General features: G+C 53.3%; 1 protein-coding gene across 1 annotated transcript in view; it reads left to right on the plus strand.

The window, feature by feature from the left end:
• Nucleotides 1-381: 381 nt before the first annotated feature.
• Nucleotides 382-21,809, plus strand: part of LOC138824438 (sortilin-related receptor) — a 113,110-nt gene continuing 91,682 nt past the window's right edge. The window contains exons 1-3 of the mRNA XM_070018290.1: nt 382-666; nt 16,576-16,692; nt 20,630-20,755. Of these exons, the coding sequence (XP_069874391.1) occupies nt 382-666; nt 16,576-16,692; nt 20,630-20,755 (528 nt within the window). The remainder of the gene's footprint in view (nt 667-16,575; nt 16,693-20,629; nt 20,756-21,809) is intronic.

Consider the following 21,809-nt stretch of genomic DNA (forward strand, 5'->3'; position numbering starts at 1 on the left):
AACTCCCGCCGGCCCCGCGCAGCCCCCGCTCGCCGCAGCGGGGCCGGCGCGCTCCGGGGCGCGCTCCGGGGCTGCCTCGACTTCTCGTCCGGTCCCGGGTGGCGGGGCGGGGCGGGGCGGGGCGGCGAGCGGAGAAAGTGCGCGAAGGGACGCGGCCCTCGCGCACGTGACGGCGGCGCGGCGGCCCCGGCGGCGGGCGCGGCGGGAGGCGCGGAGCCCCGGCGCGGCGCGCGTGCGGATCCCCTCGGCCCGGCCCCCGCCCGGCCCCCGCCCGGCCCCCGCCCGGCCCCGGCCCGGCCCCCGGCCGCCCGGCGCGCTCCGCGGCGCGCTGCGCATTCTCTCCTGGCGGCGGCGCCACCACCTGCAGCCGCGCGGCCGAACATGGCGACGCGGAGCAGCAGCGGGGAGCCGCGGCTCCGGGCGCTGCTCGCCCTGGTCGCGCTGCTCCTGCCCGCGGCCCTGGGCCGGGGCCAGGCGCACGGCTGGCCCGGCGGCCCCGCGCCCTTCCCTCCGGACCGCGGCTTCCTCGTGGCGCGGGGCGACCCGCGCGAGCCGCGGCTGGGGGCGCCCGGGGGCGCCCGGGGGGCGAACCCCGCGGGCCCGCAGCCGCCCCGGGCGCGGCGGAGCGCGGCCCTGCGGCCCCAGCCCATCCAGGTGTACGGCCAGGTGAGCAGCCCCGCCGCGCCGGCGTCCAGCCTCCGCGCCCCGCACCTGCACCCCTCACCCTGCTACCCGCTCGCCCGCACCCCGGCACCCCTCATCCTGCACCCCGCACCTCTCCGTCCCTGGCACCCCACCATCCCGCACCTCGCCCCCTGCACCCCATCCCGTTTTACCCCGCCACCCCTCACCCCATCACCCCTGCACCCCGCAACTCCTTACCCTCTGCACCTTCACCCCCTGCACCCCACACCCCTTCATCGCCACAGCCCCTGCCTCCCCGCCCCCCATCCTCTGCGGTCGCCTCTGGGGTGCGGGCTTCCCCGGACCTCCGGGCTGGCGCTGCCTCTCTCCCTCCTTCTCCCCTGGCGGGGTGCAGTGCTCACCCGGGGCAGGTGTGGCCTCCTGGGGCAGGTAGAGCAGGGGATGCGCCCTCGCCTTTCGTCGTTTAGGGCACGGCCAGTTGGCGGTTGAGGCGAGCACCCCGCAATCCAGGGCCATGCCCTTGAGCCCCGCACGGGAGGAAGGGGCCAGGCGCACTGCGCTGAGCCCCAATAAAGATGGGAAACCGGGGGCCGGCCGCTGACCTTGCCTGGCATGTAGGGTTGATTTTTCCTCTTTGTGGGTACCCCCACCCCCCAAGTAAATGAGTTTATTTTGGTCAGAAAGACCCCTCTGGGCACAGGAGGCTTAGGGAGGCTGCAAGGCGCTCGGTGGGCGTTTAATCCAGAGGGTGATTTATTTCTATCCAGGCAGTGGGTTTATCGGATCGTAAGTAATAACGCATTTCTTCCCTTTGATGGCCGGAGTTGCTGCTAGGAACGGCGAGCCCAGTGTGCAAGGTAGTTGCTATCAGAGACGGGAAAATGAATGGGATTGTCTCAGAGGCCCGTGGTTGAGATGGACAGCGGCGGGCGCAGAAGGTCAGCTCGGGAGAAGGTGTTGCCAGGAGTCACAGATGCCTTCCGCACTGCCCCCCGTCAGGTGGAAATGAGAGCATCCGCCCGAGTTCTGCGTTCTCCTCATTTTTCTTTAGTGACTTCTTTTTTCCAGTGCTACATAGGGATGTACGTGGATATTCCTATATATTGCTGGAGCGAGGATGAGCCTTGCAAACGGTGCCACTCTGTTGTCTTTCTGGTGACTGACTGGAAGTCACATGGGAGGGCTGCTGGCTCTTTGGATGGCAGTCTGCTCTGCCTCACTGAAATTGGAGTCACCTGTCCTTATACGTGCTTCTGAAATAGCTTCTTTCTAAAACATTATATATGGGACTCTAAAGTGTATGTGTGGTGGGGAGTATTGAACCTCCACCTACCCTCAGCCCCTAGGGCAGGGGTCTGTGACTGCTGGGGTAGGGAGAGGGAGGCTAAGTTAGGGTGCTCTGTCCCTTCTTGTCCCTCTTACTCCCTCCGGAAACTAGTTTTGTGTGTTTAAAGAAGTCAGCAGGTACTTGCGTTCCCTTGGGAGACCAGGCTGGGGACAGACTGTTCGGGCTGGCAGGTGGGGGAAATAAACTGGCCCTTGTTCCCTGAGTTTCCCCCCACACCCCAAGCCAAGCCAGCCTAGCTCCCCTGTGCTGGTAGGGGCCGGGGGGGGGGAGTTCGTGGAAGGGGCAGCCTTTCTCAGAGCTCGGGCCCCCTGAAGCAGTAGTTTTGGTTGAGGGCGATGCTTTTCTGGTCTCAGTAATAAGCACGCAGGTGCCATTTCTTCATTGAGACTGGTGTGTGAAAAAAAAAAAAATCTCCCTGGGATTTGGAGCAAGTGGAGGTGAACTCTGTCCTTCTTGGGAGTGACTCCAAAGCCTGGGGCTCTCATGTTTCTAGGCCAGCCAGACTGAGTTTGGTTTGCTTGGGGGATGCAGACTGAGCGGCCAAACTCATAATGAGGATTCCTACCAAACGGCAGAGAGTTTCCTTCCCATGCACTTGTTGTCTGTCCCCCGAGCGTAATGAAAACTGGAATGAACTCCTGTGTGGGTGTTCATGTGCGTGTGCGTGCACACACACACCAGTTCTGGGGCTTGAACACAGTACTTGGTCATGATCCCTGAGCTTTTTTTTTTTTTTTTTTTCTCTCAAGGCCAGTATTGTATCACTCGAGCCACAGCTCCATTTTTGGTTTAAGCTGATTAATTGGAGACGGGGTCTCATGGGCTTCCGTGGCTGTGATCCTCAGATCTCAGCCTCTTAAGTAGCTAGGGTTACAGGAGGGAGCCCTTCTCCACCCCAACACCAGCTCAGAAGACTTTGCATTTAAGGGGATGCAGAAGGAGATGCAGACCCGTCAGAACTGAATGCGAACCTGTGGACATACATGCACCACACGCTGCACAGGGGAGTGCTGGCGTAGTGCTGTGGGCAAGGTGACGGAGTTCCAGGTGATCTGGTAGCACTAATCAAGACAGAAGCGGAAGCTGCCTGAAGAAAGCAGCCTGAGAGGCGAGAGGAAGGGGCCTAGCTTCAGGGAGGAGAGAAAAAAGGTGCAGGGGAATGCTTGCTCTGGGGCACACTGAAATAGGTCCTTCCCATCCTGCTAACCTGTGGAGTAGCCCAGGCTGGATTATTTTGATCACACGCCCTAAGATGTGGAGAGACTGGTTTCTGACATATTACTTAAAGGCATGTTTGTAACAGTGAAAAACGGCGGCCTCTCAGCCATGTGATCTTTCCTGCTTAAGTTCAAAGTTTAGAAGTCAAGCCATGGTGGCTCAAGCCTGTAACCCTAGCTACTTGGTAGAGATCTGTGCATCACTGTTTGAAGCTAGTCATGGTAGGAAAGTCCATGAGACTCTCATCTCCAATTAACCAGCAAAAAGCCAGAAAGTAAGCTGTGGCTCAAGTGGTAGAGCACCCATCTTGAGTGAACCTCACAGCACCCAGGCTGTGAGTTCAAGCGCATATGCATGTGCACACACACACATGCATGCACGTGCGCATGCACACACACACACACACACACACAGGCCACGTCCAAGAAAAAGCGGTACATAGTTGTTGCCATAGTGATTGTTTCTGGTCCCTGTGACTCATGATGCTTGTTTTACCATCCACCTGTAAGGGCTTCCCCGATTCTTTTCTTTACGTGGCAAACCTTTCTTCTCTTCTCCAATGTCCAAGGAACTCTTCCCAGCTCTCTGAGCCTGGTCCCAGCATGCTTTGCCTTATGCTATAATAACTTCCAAGTCAAGGAGTCCTCCTTGGCTTGCTGGCTGTGTGAGACTCTCCATTCAGGCTTCTTTGGGAACCAGCAGTGGCACACTTGGAAGAAAAGAGGCCTGCAGGGCAGGGAAACACATTTGAGTTCTATAAAAAGGGACTCATTTCTAAGGTGGACCTTGGTGAGCCTGTGCACAGATAGTGGAAATGAGTTGGTGCTCTCTGTGGTCCTGAGAATGCAAATGGTTTAGCCCTCAGGTCTTGAAGCCCTGATTTTCTTCTGCTATCTGGGAGTTATTTTGAACGAAGGGCTAGGATTCTATTTTAAAGAATCCTCCCTTTGAAAACTATCATATTGGTGTGTGTGTGCGTGTGTGTGTGTGTGCGTGTGTGTGTGTGTGCGTGTGTGTGTGTGTGCGTGCATGCTAATGGTATTGTTTTGAGGGAAAAAAATCCTTTGGAATGAAGGGCAAAGCCCTAGCAGGATTTACAGGTTTATTTTGCTTTCAACAATCTCTCTCTTCATAATTCCTGTATTTTAGAGGCCAGAGAGGATTCAGTGTCCCGATTCTGAGTCTGAAAATAAAGTGTCTTTTACAACCCAAGCCCCTGGGACAAAGAAGCTCCTTTGGAGGTAGAATGCCACTTCTTGGCTTTAGATCTCTTTGGAGCAGATGTTTGCACAATACACGTGCCTGGCGAAGAATCGTCTGTTGGTTTTGAAGGTAGGAGGTTTGACCTGAGCAGTTCTCAGGGCAGCTGAGAAGGCACTGTTTGCTGCTTCAAGGTGACTTCATGGACGAAGACTCGCTTGGCTGCTTGGGTTGGCTCAGTTAGAGGATGTGACCTTAAAAAACTCTACTTGCTGGTATTCAGCACCTCTTCCTGTTGAGTTCTGTGCTGTCTCTGGCCTCTGTATGGGTTCTCAGTAGATTGCATGTCGTGTGTGTGTGTGTGTGTGTGTGTGTGTGTGTGTGTGTGTGTGTGTGTGTGTGTGTGTGTGTGTGCGCACATGCATATGTGCTTGAACTCACAGCCTGGGTGCTGTGAGGTTCACTCAAGATGGGTGCTCTACCACTTGAGCCACAGCTTACTTTCTGGCTTTTTGCTGGGATTTGAGCCTAAGGCCTAGGCACTGTCCCTTAGCTTTTTTGCTCATGGTTGGTGTTCTACCACTTGAGCCACAGCTTCTTTTTCACCTCTTTGGTGGTTAATTGGAGATAAGAGTCTTTTGGACTTTCCTGCCTAGGCTGGCCTCCAACTGTGGTCCTCAGATCTCAGCCTCCTCAGTAGCTAGGATTGATTCTAGTGTTGAGTTGCCAGTGTTCTGCTAGCTTGCATGTTTTGGAAAGGAGAATGAAAGCCCTGGAAGGTGGAAGGGATGGAAGGTAAGGATCATAAGAAGAGTGACATTGAGAATTAAAGGGAAGATGAATATCGTTCACTTGCTTTGCTCACCTTTTGGGAGGAAATGCAGGGTTACCACACACAGTTTGTGTGGAGTAGTGTAAATTTCCTTCCCTTTTATGCCCTGTCTATCCTGAGCCTCTTCTCTGCTGCCAACCACTGCTACCAGGTTTTCGTATATCCTCTGCATCTATCTACAGTGTGCACGTACCTAAAATTATGAACGTTACCTCTGGTGTCATGAATAACAAGATTAACTTTACCTATGAACTATATTTGTGGCATTATAATTAAGGAATCAGGGTGTTACTTGAAGTATCAGAGTATCACAAAGACAGCAACCTTTTTTTTCTCCAGGCTGGGGGAAAGGTGATAACTCCTTTCTCATTTTCCTCGGAGGGTTGCGTGAGCCAGGATTGCAGAACGATGGGCTTTCTCCTTCTCCTTGCTTGGAGAGATGATGTCTGGCTGTTCCCCAGAGAGGCAGAGCCCAGCCCTGGGAGAAGAGCAGCATACAGAGATCACGGATCTGGGTTTTAACTTGTGTTCTTTTTGCCAGTATTTTCATTGCGTCCTGTTAAAGGAAGTGAGTGGTGTGCTTAATGAATTGCTCTGAGACCTGGGACCACAAGGCCGATCCTAAATGATAGGGAACATCCCACAGCCAAGGGTGGATGCTGGAAAAGTATTTCTTTGTCAGATCTTCCTCTTGTTTCCTTAGAGAACACTGCCAGCTCGGCAGTGCCATTGTTTAACCCAAGTAAGTATTATGTGAAGCTGGCCTGCATCTGTCCACTGTGACTGTGGGGGCTGGCTGGCGTGCTAATCAGCCAGAGAGCATGGATCTGACACGTAATTTATTATTTGCTTTTGTTGTGCGTTTTAGTCCTCTTTTTTTCTTTTAAAGCATCAGTTTACTTTCTTAATTAGATTTTGCTTAAGTGAGTATTAAAATGAGTTTGAGCTTCTGGTATTGGAAGTGGCTGGCATAAATGTGTTCAGGGAAAGCCTGAATATTTGACAATAATTCTGGTGCAGATCATGGAGAGTTGACTGTGTGGCCATGTGTTAAAGCTGTGGTATGGCACTGACTTGCCCTTCGTTGATTTCGATTTCAGTAAATGTGAGGAAGGTAAAGGGAGAGCTTTGGTTTAACACCTGAGGCTTAGCATTTCTCTGGAAGTGGTCTGGGCTACATGTAAATGAGAATGGGGCCTTCCTGTGCAGTCTCTGGGTACGCTAGGATCTGCTGGTGGGTGGCATATGCAGTCCAACCACGTACATGTGAAAATCAATTTCCCTCTGTTTAAAATGAGCCACAGTTAATTTCGACCTAATTTATTGGTTTATCGACCTGTGAACCTTGGGCCTTTTGAAGAAGTGGCCTGGGCGGCCTTCTAGCATCAAAGTGGCTGATGATGCTAAAACCCAGAAAAGGAGAGGCAAGGCAGGGCCGGGTGAGGCGGGCTGCTGGTCATGACCACGCCTCGGGTTTCATCCTGTGTGATGGGGAGACACAAGGAATGCCTTGTGCATACTGGAGTGGGCTCCATGAAAACGGGATCTTCTATCACAGCCACAACAGTGAATCAAACTGGAATTGCAGGGGTTGGAGGCATGGCTCAGGGGGTAGAGTGCGGGCCAGTGAATGAAAGCATCAGATCAAGAGTTCCATTCCCAGTCTTGAGCAAAAAAAAAAAAGTAATAACAAAATCTTATTACCTGCTGGGTAGTTGTTAAATAACCATTCGTTATCCATTTATCTGTGATTCGTCATATATATTATTGATGTCTATCTATGATTAGCCCTATGATCTACCTATTATTTACCTACCCGCCCATCTATGTCTGTATCATTTGGTTCTGGGGGTTGAATCCAGGGCTTCATGCATGCATGCTAAGCACATGTGCTAACACAGTTCTACAACCCTCAGCTCTGTGCAGTTGTTAATTCTAGCCATGCCCATATTACCACTGGATGATGCTATTTCCCTGGCCTCTTGATGGGCCTTCAGTGAAGCACTTTCTGACCAATACTTGTACAGTGATGTCCGCCTATCTGTGTGTCGATGTCTCCTAGCCCTATGTGGTACTGGCTACGTGGAATGTGGCTCCTGTGACTTGAAGTTTGCCTTCATTTGAAGTTTCATAGCCACGCATGACTCCTGGCTCCTGTTCAGCCACACAGGAGACATGTACCCAGCCACGGGCAACCACTGCTGCCCCAGAAAAGTCAGAGCAGGGCCCACATCTGAGTGCACTGCGGAGGCGCAGAGTGAAGGCAACAGGTAAGGGCTTTGTCCAAACCCTTGGAGGTTGTCAAGTTGGAGACCAGGGGGCTCCTTGCTAGGCAGGGGTGCGTCAGGAGACCATGGCGAGCAGGCGGGCACAGTGGTCTTGGAGACCTCTGCTGCTCTGCTTGTGACTTGCTTGTGCAAACAGCCGCCGGTACCCAGGCAGCGCTGAGACGCTGGGGCGCTGAGCAGATCGCGTGCACCCTGTGTAGCTTTGAGAGATGTAAACACTGCTTTTAACAGTGGGGCCATCTCCCCGCCCCGGCCCTTCACTTCCTGTGCTCTTGTTGACTTACCTCAATGTGGCTGGGCCTGTCTTTCATCCTTTCAACCCTTCAGGCTGGCACGAAGAGACAAACAATAGAAGCGTGTGGTCTTCATCATGGCGTGGAAACCTCCCCCTCCTTCCTCGCTGCCCTTTAACTTAGCATGCTGCCGCCGCCGCCGCTGCCACCGCCGTTGCTGCTGATGCTGCTGCAGGCTCTTGGCTTGGAAAATCAGGACCCTTCACTGTGATTTATCTCCAGTCCCCGAATTAGATTAAAAACACAGCTACGAATTCTCAGAAAGGCAGGCTGATGTGATTATACCCCAAATCCGAGTGGCAGACAAGGGCAATAAAAAGATGTACATACATCAAACGGGTTTGCTGTTGTGGAGGGTCGAAGTACTGATGGTTACCCCCTCCCTCTCCTTTTTGTAAAGAGGAGGGGAAGGAGGAGGAGGAGGAAGAGGAGAAGGAGGAGGAAGAGGAAAAGAAGGAGAAGGAGAGGGAGAAGGAGAAGGAGAAGAAGAAGGAGAAGAAGAGGAGGAGGAGGAGGAGGAAGAGGAGGAGGAGGAGAAAGAGAAGAAGAAGAAGAGAAGAAGGAGGAGGAGGAGGAAGAGAAGAAAGAAGAAGAAGAAGAAGAGGAGGAGGAGGAGGAGGAGGAGGAGGAGGAGGGCGGTGGCAACTGGTCAGGCTTCAGCTGTTTAGGAAGGAGTCTAGCCTGCTGTGCAGATTCCTTTGTCTCAGTAACTGCAGAATGAAGGGAGGAAGTTGGCCAGGCTAATTCTCAGGTAGAGGCAGTGGGTGAGAGCCAATGAGGAGCCTGCTGTCTGGGTTTAACAATGTCAGGGATTCTGGGGTGACCTCTACCCCACTTGGGTGGGCTGTGAGCTGAGATCGAGTCTTGATGAGAAATTGGGCTCTGGAGAACCCCTGTGTCCAAGGTATGAGCTCATCTGGCTTAGCCGGGAGGGCCTGGGGGAGCAGACCCCCGGCGAGAGCCTGGCTCACGGACGTGGTCTCTGGGGTCTCACAAGGGGCCCGTGTATGGACAAGGGGCCCAGATAGCCAAGGACCCTGCAAGCCCCACACAGACGGCGCTGGGGTCTGTGTGACCTGACCTGCTGGGTTAAGGATCTCAGCCAATGGCCTTTGGGGTGGTAAGGGAAGGCGGGTGGGGGATGGGGGGAATGGGGACAGATCGGAGCTGGGTGACTGCCCTAGGTTCCCTGGGGGAGTTTGGAAGGAGTTGAGTATTTTAAATCTGTGCCCAATTAATTGAGTAACCTGAGACTCAATGTAAGGTTTACCTCATTGATGTACAGTTAATTCCCTTAAATTCTCTCACCGAGAAGTTTTAAAAAATGAAAAGTTCTTGCAGTACACAGGGTGGGTGGTGATGGTGGGGTGGGGGGGGGTGGTGCTGGTGGCGGGAAGATGGCTGCAGGAGCCAGGCCTTGGGCGTCTGAGGGAGCCACTGGGGTGCCTGCGAAGGTTGGGGCAAGGTGAGAATAGTCAAAACAGAGTTAGCAGGAGGAGAGGGGGTGAGGGGTGCCACGCTGTCCCTGAGCTTTCCACTCAAACTTTACCGCTTGAGCTACACTCTGGATTCTGTGTGGGAGGGGGGGCTGGGGTTAATTGGAGAGAAGAATCTCCAGATGTTCCTCCTTCCCCGGGCTGGCTTTGGGGCAAGAAGAGATGTTGATGGGTGTTGAAATTCATGAACTACACTCATGGTTTATCTGGCCGTGGCTTGTAGTTGTCTTGCAGACCTGAGTTTCTCTTCAGCTCTTTTCCTGTGTGACTATTTCACAGCTCAGGAGTGGAGGAACGCCTCTCCCCCCCACCCCTGCTCCCCCAAAGTTAGACAGCTAGGAAGATCCCCGCGTCGGAGTCCAAGACCCAAACCAGGCCTCTGACATGTTTCCCCTGTGTCCTGGTGTCTTCCTCTTCATGACCTGTGTATGTGAGTCTGTGCACCCCAATCCAGAGGACCCCTCTAATCCCACCCTTCCTGGCCACACTGGCTTTTAAACTTTGCAAAAGCAACAGCTCCCAGGGCACTTCCTGTCCCTGGCCTTTGCTTTAATCTTGCTTTAGTTTCTGCACACTCTCCAGCTCTCCATTCCTTAATCCCTTCCTTGTCTTCCACCTGATACCGGTACTGGTTCCGTGACTTTCCCCGAAGAACCTTGTCTCCACCGCATGGAGTCAGGTCATCGTGTTAACAACTGGGATTGTTCTGGAATGTGCTACTTCATGCTGGTTTCTGGCCACTAATGTAAGAGAGACGGGAGGCTGGCTCTACAAGTCTGCTGCTTTCCCAACACCTAGAGTAGCATCTGGGTTATAGTAAATGCTCAATAAATATTTATTGAGTGAACAAGTTTTTATGGCAAAGCTGCAGAGCCAAAGAGGATGCGTGTGGAAAGTGAGTGGTCTAGAATCTTCTCTGATCTCATGGAAGTCACCGTGGGGGAGGCAGAGGCAGGAGGATCACTAGTGTGAGACCAGCCTGGCTGCATAGGTAGGTCCTGGCTGAGCAAACACACACACAGACACACAGACACACAGACACACAGACACACAGACACAGACACACAGACACACAGACACAGAGACACACACACACACAGACACACAGACACAGACACACAGACACACACACACACAGACACACACACACACAGACACACACACACACACGCACACACACACACACACACACACACACACACGTCTGTGGTGAACTCATGGCAGTAGGGAAGAAGATAGGAATGAGATGTCAACTCTTAGTTCAGGGGCATCCGCTCTTCCTTTGTCCCCTGGTCTGTAAAATGCGTGAATTTGCCAGCCAAGTGGCAGGTCGTGTGTGGGGAAGGGTGGACGCTGCAGTGGAGTGGGTGGCGAGGTGGCGGCCGTCCTCCGGGCCTCGGAAGCCGTATCTCCGCCTCTCCGGAGGTGGACGGCCGCGGGGGCAGCGAGCTGCCCACAGACAGCGACAGCGCGTCTCTGTAGGCTCACCGGGCGATCTGCGCCCTCCCTGCCCGTCCACCTCACGGTGGGAGAAAGGCCGTGGGTCTGGGGCCTCGGGAAGGCCCCCGGGTCGGGGTGTGGTGGGCAGGGGTGATGTAGAGGGATGGACAGGATATTTGTGTTTGTGTGTGTGTGTGTGTGTGTGTGTGTGTGTGTGTGTGTGTGTGTGTAGCAGACTGTCTTGTGTGCAACACCTGCCTCACAGACTGTTCTGGAAAGAAGCTGAGTAGGAGGGGTGAGGACAACAGGTGTCAGGGCCATCTTGAATTTTGGGTCTGAGCAAGACAAGAAGTCATTGGTGACCCGGCGCAGCCCCCATCTCCCCTTGGGAATATGTACCTCAGGGACCATGCAGACCGGTGGCTTTACCGGAAAGTTCTCCCGGTTAGACCCGCCTCCCTTCCCTCAGGGGTGCCCTGCCGGTAAGACATGCGTTAAAGAACCTCTCCAGGAGCCGTGTGCCTACCTCCTGCACGCATGAGTGTGTGAGTAATCACCACCTGTGCACAGCGCCCTGCGCATTTCCCCTTTCTATTTATAACAGCCGCTTTCCACCGGAGGTTCGGGTAGCAGTTAGGCTCTCCTTCCCTCCTTCTCCTCTAAATAATACGGGCAAATCACGCCACCTCTTTGGTGGCGTGTGGGGGGTGGGGAGCAGGACAGGTGCGTGTGTGCGTTGGGGGGGGCGGGAGATGGGGGTGATGTTGGGTAAAGACCAGGAGCTGGGCTGAGGTGTGGGAGGTGACAATTGTTCTGAGTGGAGCCCGGGCTTGTGGCTGAGGCTGTGGCCGGGGCCGGGGGGTGGGAGTGGGGGGTGGGGAGGGGGCTGGCCGGGCTGCTGCTGATAGTGCTTTGAAGGATTGCTTTGGCCAGAGACCCAGTCCCCAGCCCACCCCCTCTATGACTCACTGGAGCTGCCTTATTTTGGTAGCGTGAGGGCTGGAGAGGAGAACTGAGTGGAGCGTCCTCGGAGTGGGATCCACATTTGAAACGCATAGACCCCCGCGTGGCCCTGTGGATCCTTTACGGGCGACTTCCTGTCACTTAGCTGTGGGGAAGAGAACACTCCCTGGCATTTCCCATGCTGTGCCATCACCTGCTCCGTCGACTTCCAGAACATTTCTGTCACCGCAAAAGAAAACCCCTAACCATTCTCCCTCCTCTCCTCTTCCCCGCATCCCTCCCGCAACTGCTCTTCTGCTTTCTGTAAGTCTCCTGGACAGTTTGTAGAATGGACTCCTGAGACCTGTGACCTTAGGGGCTTATTTTCCCCCACGTCAGTATTGTTTGGGGCTTTGTGCCCATGAACGCACCGATGAGTATGGTGGAGTCCCCAGAACCACCCCAAGTCCCCTGACGATCTCTCCACAGCCCCAAGAGTGACCTTCTGACCACTCAGCCCCAGGTTCCATCTGAAGGCAGGGAATGAGTGATTTGTGGGGCTTTCTAGCTGGCAGAGGCCCCGTGCACCTCCCAGACGCCACCTGTCCTTGCCGAGATGGGCTGTGTTCAGAGATGTCCTGGTAGGCCATCTTCTCCCTTGGACTTCTACAGGAAGACCCTCAGCTCCCCCCCCCCCCCGCCCCCGCTGCCTTCATAGTTCCCGCCGACTGCATCTCATTCACCAGCCTCCGGTCTGCGCTGGGAGCCGGGGTGGAGAGGGCAGGTTGTTTGTGCCCCGGGGTTGTGGTTATAACTGACTCCAACTCGAGAAGTCCCACTCCCACTCCCCAGCCCTCCCTCCCGGCCAGTGTGTCATCTGAGCCAGTGTGTGGGTGTGGGCTGTGCTGGAAGAGGCTGGTGTGACACCCAGCACACACACACCCAGCTCACACACACACACACACACACACACACACACACACACACACACACACACACACACACACACACACACACACACACACACACACACACAGATTCTCCAGTATGCTGGGCACCAGTAGTTCATGCCTACCATACTAGTTACTCAGCAGGCTGAGATCTCAGTTCAAAGATATTGTAGGCAGAAAAGTTCATCTGCAAAAAGAAGGAGCAGAAAGCAGAGTCGAAGGTGAATGTTGGTGGGTCACACCTGAAGTCCTAGAACACTGGGGATTGAAGTCAGCCTGGGCAGAGAATTCCTGGAGACTTCATCTCCAATTAACCAGTCAAAAGCTGGGCTGGGGGTGTGCACTCAAGAGGTGGAGCTCCAGGCTGGCCTCCCCGCCCGCCTCGGCTGGGGACCTCTGGGCTGGTGATTGCCCGGGCTGCTTTGTCTACATCTCTCGGCCCTTTCCACAGGGAGCTGGCGGGAGAAGCCAGCCTGGGGTCTTGGGGCTTCATCCTGAGGGGTAGGATGGAGAGGGAGAGGGTGACGCACTGAACAGACCACATGTCTTCTGGCTGGTTCTCCCCTCTGGCGGCCCCTGCCCTCTGAGGGCGTCAGTTCTAGGCACTGACCCAGGCAGAGCTGGGCACCAGACGCACTGCATTGGGGATGGGTGAGCTGCTACTCACCAGGGATCTTGATCCTTTCTTTCCTGGCTGTCCCTTTTCAGGCCGCTCTTAGGGACAGAAGTTCATCTAACAGAAAAGGTTTTTATTATTCAATATTATTTTTAATGCTGGGGCTAGGGCTTGAACTCAGGGCCTGGGCGCTGTCCTCAAGCTTTTTTTGCTCAATGCTAGAGCTCTGCCACTTGAGCCACAGTTGTACTTCCAGCTTTTGGGTGGCTAATTGGAGGTAAGAGTCTCATCGACTCTCCTGTCCAGGCTGGCTGTGAACTGTGATGATCAGGCCTTAGCCTCTTGCGTTGTTAGGGTACAGGAGTAAGCTGCAAGTGCTGAGCAGATGAAGCTTGCTTGCTTGCTTTCTCTCTCTCTTTTTCTAAATAGATGTGTTGCCCAGCTTGCCTCCTGGAAGCCTTCCTCACAGGAACATCTGACGGCATTGTGATGCTGTCATTCGTGTTCAACTGATTCCTCCTCCTTAGGCTCGCTTGGCAGGGTCTCCTGAACCTCCCGTCCTCTGCCTGGAAGCATCTTCTTCCTCCTTTCCATCCTTCTTTCCTCCTCCCATCCCTGAGTGCTCTGTAGCCCATTCAAAGGGTTGTTGCAGGGTTGTCTCCCAGGAGCGCTTTCCCAGTGTCTGTGAGGATTGCTCAGTGAATTCTGGAGGGGCTTTTCACCCCAGACTCCTGGGAACTTGAGTGGCCCTGGCAGGAGCCTGGTCTGGTGTGTTACTGGCCTGATCTGCATAGTTCTGTGGCTTCCTCCTCGGTTCTCAAGGTGAGGGTGGCGCTGAAGGACGACAGGCTTGAGCTCAGATCCCTAAGAGCCTGTACCTGCGGGCTTCTGACGTGTACATCCTTCTAGATTCTTCCCAGAAGCCTGGGCTGGAAGAAGAGAATGCTAAAGGAAGGTCAGAGGAAGGCTTCACTTAGGGTTAAATAATCCATTTCTGATTTTTATTTGTACTTCCTTGATGTTGACTCTTGAGACTTCATCTATCAGTAATTCGAAGTGGTTTTGGAATGACATGTTTTCCTTTAAGAAAAAAAAATCAAAGGCCTTTTTCTCAAAAGAGGTCTCATTTGAAATGTTTGTTGAGATAAGTTCAGATCCTGGATCAAATTAGATGCAGGTGCTTAAAACCCAAAGCAGAGTCGTTACAGATTAGCTCCCTGGTTGAACGCTGCCAAGTTTGTGGCCCAGGTGTTTGGTTTCACCCTGGTCCCTCTCCCTCTCCCTCTCCCTCTCCCTCTCCCTCTCCCTCTCCCTCTCCCTCTCCCTCTCCCTCTCCCTCTCCCTCTCCCTCTCCCTCTCCCTCTCCCTCTCCCTCTCCCTCTCCCTCTCCCTCTCCCTCTCCCTCTCCCTCTCTCTCCCCCCTCTCACCCCCCCCTGTCGTGTGTGGAGGGAGAGGGGAGGGGGTGGTCATGGAGGACAGGAAAGGGGGAAGAAACAGCCCTGTGTGGAGGGAGGGCTTCCTGCTGCAGAGCTGGGAAGAGAGAGCGCTCCTGATTTGATCTCATGATGAATCCTAGAGTGGCGGCCTAGGGCAGGGGGGTGAGCTGGGACCCTGCCACAGCTCAGCCGTGGCGTGCTCTGGATGTCTGGGACAGCCAGGGTGGCTGGTGCACCGGAGAGAGCACATGCTCCCTCCCAAATGGTGAAGAAGCCCAGCCAGAGCCATGCGACCAGTGTTCTGTAAAGCAAGATGGATCTGAAAGAACTGTTCCTTATTCTGAGGTGATGTCTCTCCTCAGCGTTCATGGACGGACGCCGAAAACCCAGGGGTACACTTAAAGTCCCAGCTTAAACTTCAAATGTAAACTGGAACTAAGAAATTCGGACTGTAGGTGCTCAGAAAATGCTCCCCCCCCTGCCTCCAACCTGCCAGAACCCATAGGGGGGAGGGGAGAGGCAGGGGGGGGGATGAGAAGGGACTGTGCCTTGGCTCGGCTCTTCTGCAGGCCTGGAACATCTTCCCAGAGCCCATTGCCTGGAACCTCCATGCCTCGCGGGCCGGCGAGAGTGTGCCATGACCTCAGACAACAAAAGAGGAAGCCATGGCTGGTCACGCCGCTCTCACACCACGGCCGTTTTAGTTAATGGTGAAGTAGAAGTTGTCACCCAGTCCTCCTACTCCCTTTTTATTTTCCTGGTGTATAAAAGTCGGTGTCTGGGAGTTGTTGCAATTCAAAGGCCATTTCGGCTGAGATTGAGAGGTATTTCCTTACTTGGGACACTTAAGTTATAAATCTAAAAAAACTGCTAAGGAAACCATGCTGGGCCTCCCCCGCCCCCCCCCACCCCCCCGGGCTGAAATTGAATCATGGTGCCTCTTGGCCAGAGAAAACACTGCTTTGCACAGAGTTCAGAACCCCATGCATGTGTTTAATTTTAATGAACAACTAATTGTCCATATTCCTGGGGAATGGCGTGATATTTTAGAACCTGTGTAATGAAATACACTTGGCATATCCAGGTAATTGGCACATCACTTTTAATGTGTATTGTTTTCTATGTTGGAACTATTCAGAGTCTTTGTTTTAATTAATTAATTAATTTTTGAGGTACTGGGGCTTAAACTAATCCTACTAGGCAGGTGCTACCACTTGAGCCAAGCCCTTACCTCTTTCTTCCCTCCCTCCCTCCCTCCCTCCTTCCCTCCCTCCCTCCCTTTCTTCCTTCCTTCCTTCCTCCCTCCCTCCCTCCCTTCCTTTCTTCCTTCCTTCCTTCCTTCTTTCGTTCGTTCGTTCGTTCCTTCCTTCCTTCCTTCCTTCCTTCCTTTCTCTCCCCCCCCCCCTTTCTTTGATAGGGTCTTGTATTTTTTCCCAGGGCTAGACTCTGACCTTGATTCTCCTACATATAGCCCTTAGTAGCTGAGACTGTAGAGCATGTTTCCATACTCTGATTGTTGGTTGAATTGGGGGTTATATGTCACTAACTTTTTTGCTACATTGACCATGAACCTTGATCGCCTGATCTCAGCCTCTGAAATAGCTGGAATTACAGGCATGGGCCGCTGCACCCCGTGGCCTTTTCTATTTTGAAATAGACAATTAATTGTATCAACCATGTTATTCCGTCAGGCTGTAGAACATTAGAAGTTACTTCTTATGTCCAGCTGCTCCCCTGCACCCGTACGCACCCTCTCTGGTGGGGATGTAGGCCATGCAGCCTGAGTGCACTGCGCCCTGCGTCCGTGCAGCATCCGACGTGCGTGGCTGTCGTTCACCATGGGTCCTGATTCTCTGTTGGTCTCTTCCAGGTCAGTCTGAATGACTCCCACAATCAGATGGTGGTGCACTGGGCTGGAGAGAAAAGCAACGTGATTGTGGCGCTGGCCCGAGACAGCCTGGCCTTGGCGAGGCCCAAGAGCAGTGACGTAAGTACTTGTGCTGCTCTGTAAGTACTTGTGCTGCTCTGGGTGCCCCTTGGGGCTGTCAGCTGGCCGCTGTGCTTGTCTGGGATGGTCAGCAGGCACTGAGGGGATGGGCAGGATTAACTTGGCACCGGATGGGGTGTGGGAAATGACGGATGTGGCCCTCCTTTTCTGACCCCAGGCCAGAAGCAGAACCCCATGCTCCAAGCAGAGGTTGCAGGGTTGCTCCACAGAGGGCCCGATTGTCTGTTTCCAAGTGTTAGTGTCCTCTAACTGTCACGACTGGGTGGGCTGTTGACCTGGATTCTCTCGTTTCTTATTTTATTTTTGTGCTGGTACTGGCCTCGAACTCAGGGAGTAGGTGCTATCCCTTTTTTGTTCAATGCTGATGCTCTACCACTTGAGCCGCAGCTCTGCCTTTTTTGCTGGTTAATTGGAGATAAGAGTCTCATGAATTCTCCTGTTCAGGCTGGCTTCAAACTGTGATCTTCAGATCTCAGCCTGCTGAGTAGCTAGGATTACAGGTGTGAGCCACCAACACCTGGGTTCAAAAGGTATATTTTGCAAGCTAGGTAGAACTTCAGCACTGTTGGATAGTTTGGATAAATAGGGTCTTCGTAGCAGAAGTGATTCCTAGGTTTCACTGGAGATGTTGGAGGCAGGGGTGGGGAATGAAGCCCAATATTGGGTTCTCCGTGGGAGAAATGTCATCTGACCCTCTAGTCAGAGCCTCAACACCCACATATCCTGGAACTCCTGCAGCTCTGAGTGAATCAGGAAAGCCAGCCTGTCCTGTCGTAGGTCTAGCCAGTCCAGTTCTTGCTCTGTCTGAATAGTTGAGTCTATCTCACCGGGAGTGAGTCCTATTGAACATTTGAAATGATGAACTCTTCTAGAATGAAGTATGAGATATGATTAAATGCCTGGAGTTAATAAATAGGAATGGCAGAAGTTTTCTCCATCTGTATACAAACTCCATTAAAGAATTGGCAGCTGAAACCGAGATGTTCTGATATGAAAAGTTAATGTAAAAATAAACTATGACTCAGCAGCGGGGGTTGGTGGTTCTGAAACAGAACGGCACCAAGTGTGCTTTGAAGAGGCCGGGAAGCTGGTTCCTAAGACCCCCAGTGGAGGTCTGTAGGGAAGAACTTATGCAGATGAAGATCTATGTGATTGGTGGAGCCTGGTCAGCATCATGAATATTCAGTATGTGCCCATGGATATACAGGGCATATACCGGGCAAGGACTGACTGACTCAGGGCCCTAAGTGCAGAGCTATGTAGCTTGTGTGTGGGTGGTGGTTGGCTGGGCCTGGCAGGCTCTGAAATCAGAATCCCTAGGTTGGAATCCTGGCTTTGCCATTTATTAGCATTCTGACCTTGGGCCAAGAAATTTACCAGCAAAAGCTAAAAGTAGAGGAGATGTGGTGGCTCAAGTGGTGGAGTGCCAGATTTGATTGAGAAAGCCAAGTAAGAGTGCAGGGCTCTGAGTTCAAGCCCCAGTACAAGCACAGTTTTGTTTTGTTTTTTAATTTGAGAAGCGGCGCTATCCAGGACTTGGCACAGGGTGGATGTGAAGATGTTTTCTGTACATTTTAGTCCTCCTTCATCCTCTTCCCATGGTCATTGTTATATAGCTTTGAACTCCATGGAAAATAATTTTAAACTCTGTTTACTTCTGAGGCTTATCCTTGTAGGTGAGAGAATGATCTAGCTGGCCACTTTTGGCCATTTGGCTCTTCCCCCTCATGTTCCTTCCTCTTTTGTTCCTTAGAGGAGAATGTGGCATTGAGGTCACAGTGGTCTGATTGGCATAGACAACCATGCCTGGGCAGAAGCAGAGTGTATGTAGAAACAGGTGCCTGCCCCAGTCCACCCGGAGGTGGGAACCACAAGTGAAATCACCTGGGCTACCGTACAGAGACGCGGAAAGCTATCAGCTCTCCTGAGGCCAGTTTAGCACCTGCAGAAACCCGTGTGCAGTTCAGGGTGGTGACAAGTGGCTCACGGTGCCCGGGCCCCACATGTGTCTGTGTTCCGTGAACTCCGTCTACTCTGTCAGTCAGACAGAAGAAGGGATTTTAGCCAGAACCTTGCAGGAAACTGAGGTCTGAGGATCACAATTCAAAGCCAGCCTGGGCAGGAAATCCTGGGAGACCCTTATTATTTTTAGTTAACCACCGAAAAGTCAGAGGTGTGGTTTAAGTGGTAGAGCACCAGCCTTGAGAGAAAAGCTAAAGGCCCGACTCCTTGGCCCTGAGTTCAAGCCCCAATAGAGACACAGAATAAAAAAGGGGAAAGAAAGAAATCCTAGTGGATTATGAAGATCGAGGTTCAAGGGTCTGGGAGGGGCCTCAGTGTCAGTTTTTGGCGGGCAGAGTGGACGTGAGAAAGGTCACTGTGCCCTGTTGGGTGTACACGCAGATGCCCTGGGCGCTCCCAACCCACGGACCTGCCAGGCCACCTCGTAACAGGCTCTTTCTGAGCAGCTGGTGGCTAGGGGCCTCTCTGCTCCTCCCTGACTCCTCCCTGACCTAGCGAAGGAGAGTAGCTCTGCCCCTGCTTCCTCTAACCTTGACTTGGATTCAGTGTGAATCATCTGCAGCTTCCTGGGCTTCTGTGTGCAGCCCTCTGTCTTGCCTGCTTGCACGGGGCGGTGTTAACAAATATTTGCCTGTTTGCACGCCCATCTCCTCTAATGACCATGTGACTTTTATTAGTCTTTCTGTTTTATGTGTGGGGTCCAGCAGAGGTCCTGGCTCTTGGTTGACCCTCAACGCCTGTTTGCAGTTGGGTCACACGTGCACGGATGGCAAATGCCCTGTGGGATTAGTCTGAGTGTTCTTATTCTTCCAAGGAGTCGCCAGCCATTTTTCTTGAACACTTCCCCTCAACTCTCTTGCCCATAAACCACTTGAGCAATAACTTGCTGTCATTGTTGCGTTTATCTCCCACGTTTGTTCAAGCCCCTTGATTCTGTTCTTTATGCTTCACACCTCACGGATGCTGAAGTCTAGGGTCCACAGTCTCCAGCGACTTCCACCCTGCCTCCTGGACTGGTGTGAAGATGGCTTTGGTGACTGCTGGCTCCCAGGGTGGGAAGCCTGGATCAGGAATGCACCTGCTGCTTCTGTGTTGTGGCTGTGGCATAAGCCCCTGTTAGCTTCTGTGAACTGATTTTAAGAATGGCATCTGCTGTACAGGGTCGTTTGGGTTGGCATGGTCTCTGCACGTAGGAAGCCCTCGGTGAGTGACACTCATTCTTAACGTCTCATCCTGGGGTCACTGTTCTCGCCAGAGGTCAGGGCGCCAGGGAGAAGGGACATCGGTTGGCCCAGGCATTGATCCTGCTGCTGCTGTGGGCCACAGAAGAAAACACTAATGCAAGAGAGGGATTCTGGGAATTGAACCAGGGTCTCGCTCATTCTAGGCAAGTGCTGTACCCCCGAGCCACGCCTCCCACCTGCCGACCAGCCCGTGCTTGCACATCGGGCCACTCAAGCTCTTCCTTTTTCTGTCTCTCGGGAGTTGAGAGTTTTCTGTTCCAGACACTCTGAGAGACAAGCTTGTGGCCGAGGCAGGAAAAATTAGATTATCTTTCAGAGACATTGTTGTAGATGGTAAAACAAGTTTTCCTTTCAGAAGGGAGCATGTTCTCTCTGCATCTCTGGATGTACTTTGTTAAACACTAGACAGTGCCGGCACACAGCTGGCTCCAGACACCAGGCTTTCTCTCAGTAAAGAGGCTGGTGTCTTCCAGGCAGAGGTGGCTGTCGCTCTCCTAGTTATCTGGTAGTTTCCGTAGTTCATGAATGTAGGGACACAGGGCTGCGGCGTTCAGGGTCCATGGCAGGATGCGGTGAGAATGGAAGCAGAGCACTGGGTGTCCCTGTCCCTCCCCAGCTTTCTCCTCATGCCTCCGTTCTGTGTGTTGCAGGTGTACGTGTCTTACGACTACGGGAAGTCCTTCAACAAGATTTCGGAGAAACTCAACTTTGGCGAGGGAAATAACACGGCAGCTGTCATCGCCCAGTTCTACCACAGCCCTGCAGACAACAAGAGGGTAAGGTGGCAGGTGATGGAGGGCCCGCGCTGCATGGTCGGGCCTGGCTTCACAGCACCGCGTCTGGGGCCATTGCTGGCTGCTGTGCTGAGGGGCTGAGGGGTCACCGAGCCCTCTGTGAACTTTGCAGCGTGAGTGGGAGTCAGCCACTGTGCTTCACTGAAGCTGCGGGCTGGTGGCGGGGCTGCACTTCTAGGGGTGGATCTGGGCGATTTCAGGCAGGCCGAATACTGGCCAGGCAAGATTTCTAGACAAACAACGGCAGGTTCAGCCATGGGAAATCTGCCAGGCAGTGACTCACTGACTCACCGGTGGCAGAAATGTTTCCCAGGTGCATTGTGATCCACATCACTGCATGATCCTTGCCTTCCCATGGGGCCTGCTGAACTCTTGATTTCCTTATCCGAGTGTGCGTAAGTGTGTCATGTGTCTGTAAACAGCCTCCCACAAAAGCCTCTCAAGCCAGCAGCCTCTGTTGTGTTTTCTTACCATGCCTGGGGCCTCTGATTCTTTAGCAATGCGCCCTGCCCCCCAAGAGTAGAAGGAAGCTTTGATCCTGTCTTCCCTTCCCCCTCCCACTCCAAGCAGGTGGAGGAGTAGAACAGGAACCCACAGCGTGCAAGATTTTCCTGCCTGTTTTGGAGCTCTTCTCTTTGAGTTTGATTCCTTATTTTCAGGGCCCCTGACTTCTCCTATGGATGGGCCCTTTGTGGATGATCTGCTCAGTTGTAAAAGCTTTCTGCTTATCCAGATGGGACTGCACGATCCAGGGCCACAGGGCCTTCTTCCAGAACCCTTTGCTGGCTTCTCAGCTTTCCTGTGGTCTCTTGGCAGGAGATCCATTCAAAGTATTTAGAACTGTTTTGGGCAGGTTCTGCTCAATCTGAACAGACCATGTCTGGAAGGAGCTAGGTTTGAGAGACCCCCCCCCCCCCGCCCCGGCCTGGCTAGGTTTTAACCTTTAGTTGGAGGAGGAGAAGGTAGGGAGGTTCTGGGACTTGATAAAGAGGAGGCTGAGGTGCTCTGGAGTTTTGTTTTGTTTTCCCCAGGCTGC

Source organism: Dipodomys merriami, unplaced genomic scaffold, assembly GCF_024711535.1.
Source record: "Dipodomys merriami isolate MVZ:Mamm:240054 unplaced genomic scaffold, mDipMer1.0.p SCAF_129, whole genome shotgun sequence".
Taxonomy (NCBI): Eukaryota; Metazoa; Chordata; class Mammalia; order Rodentia; family Heteromyidae; genus Dipodomys; species Dipodomys merriami.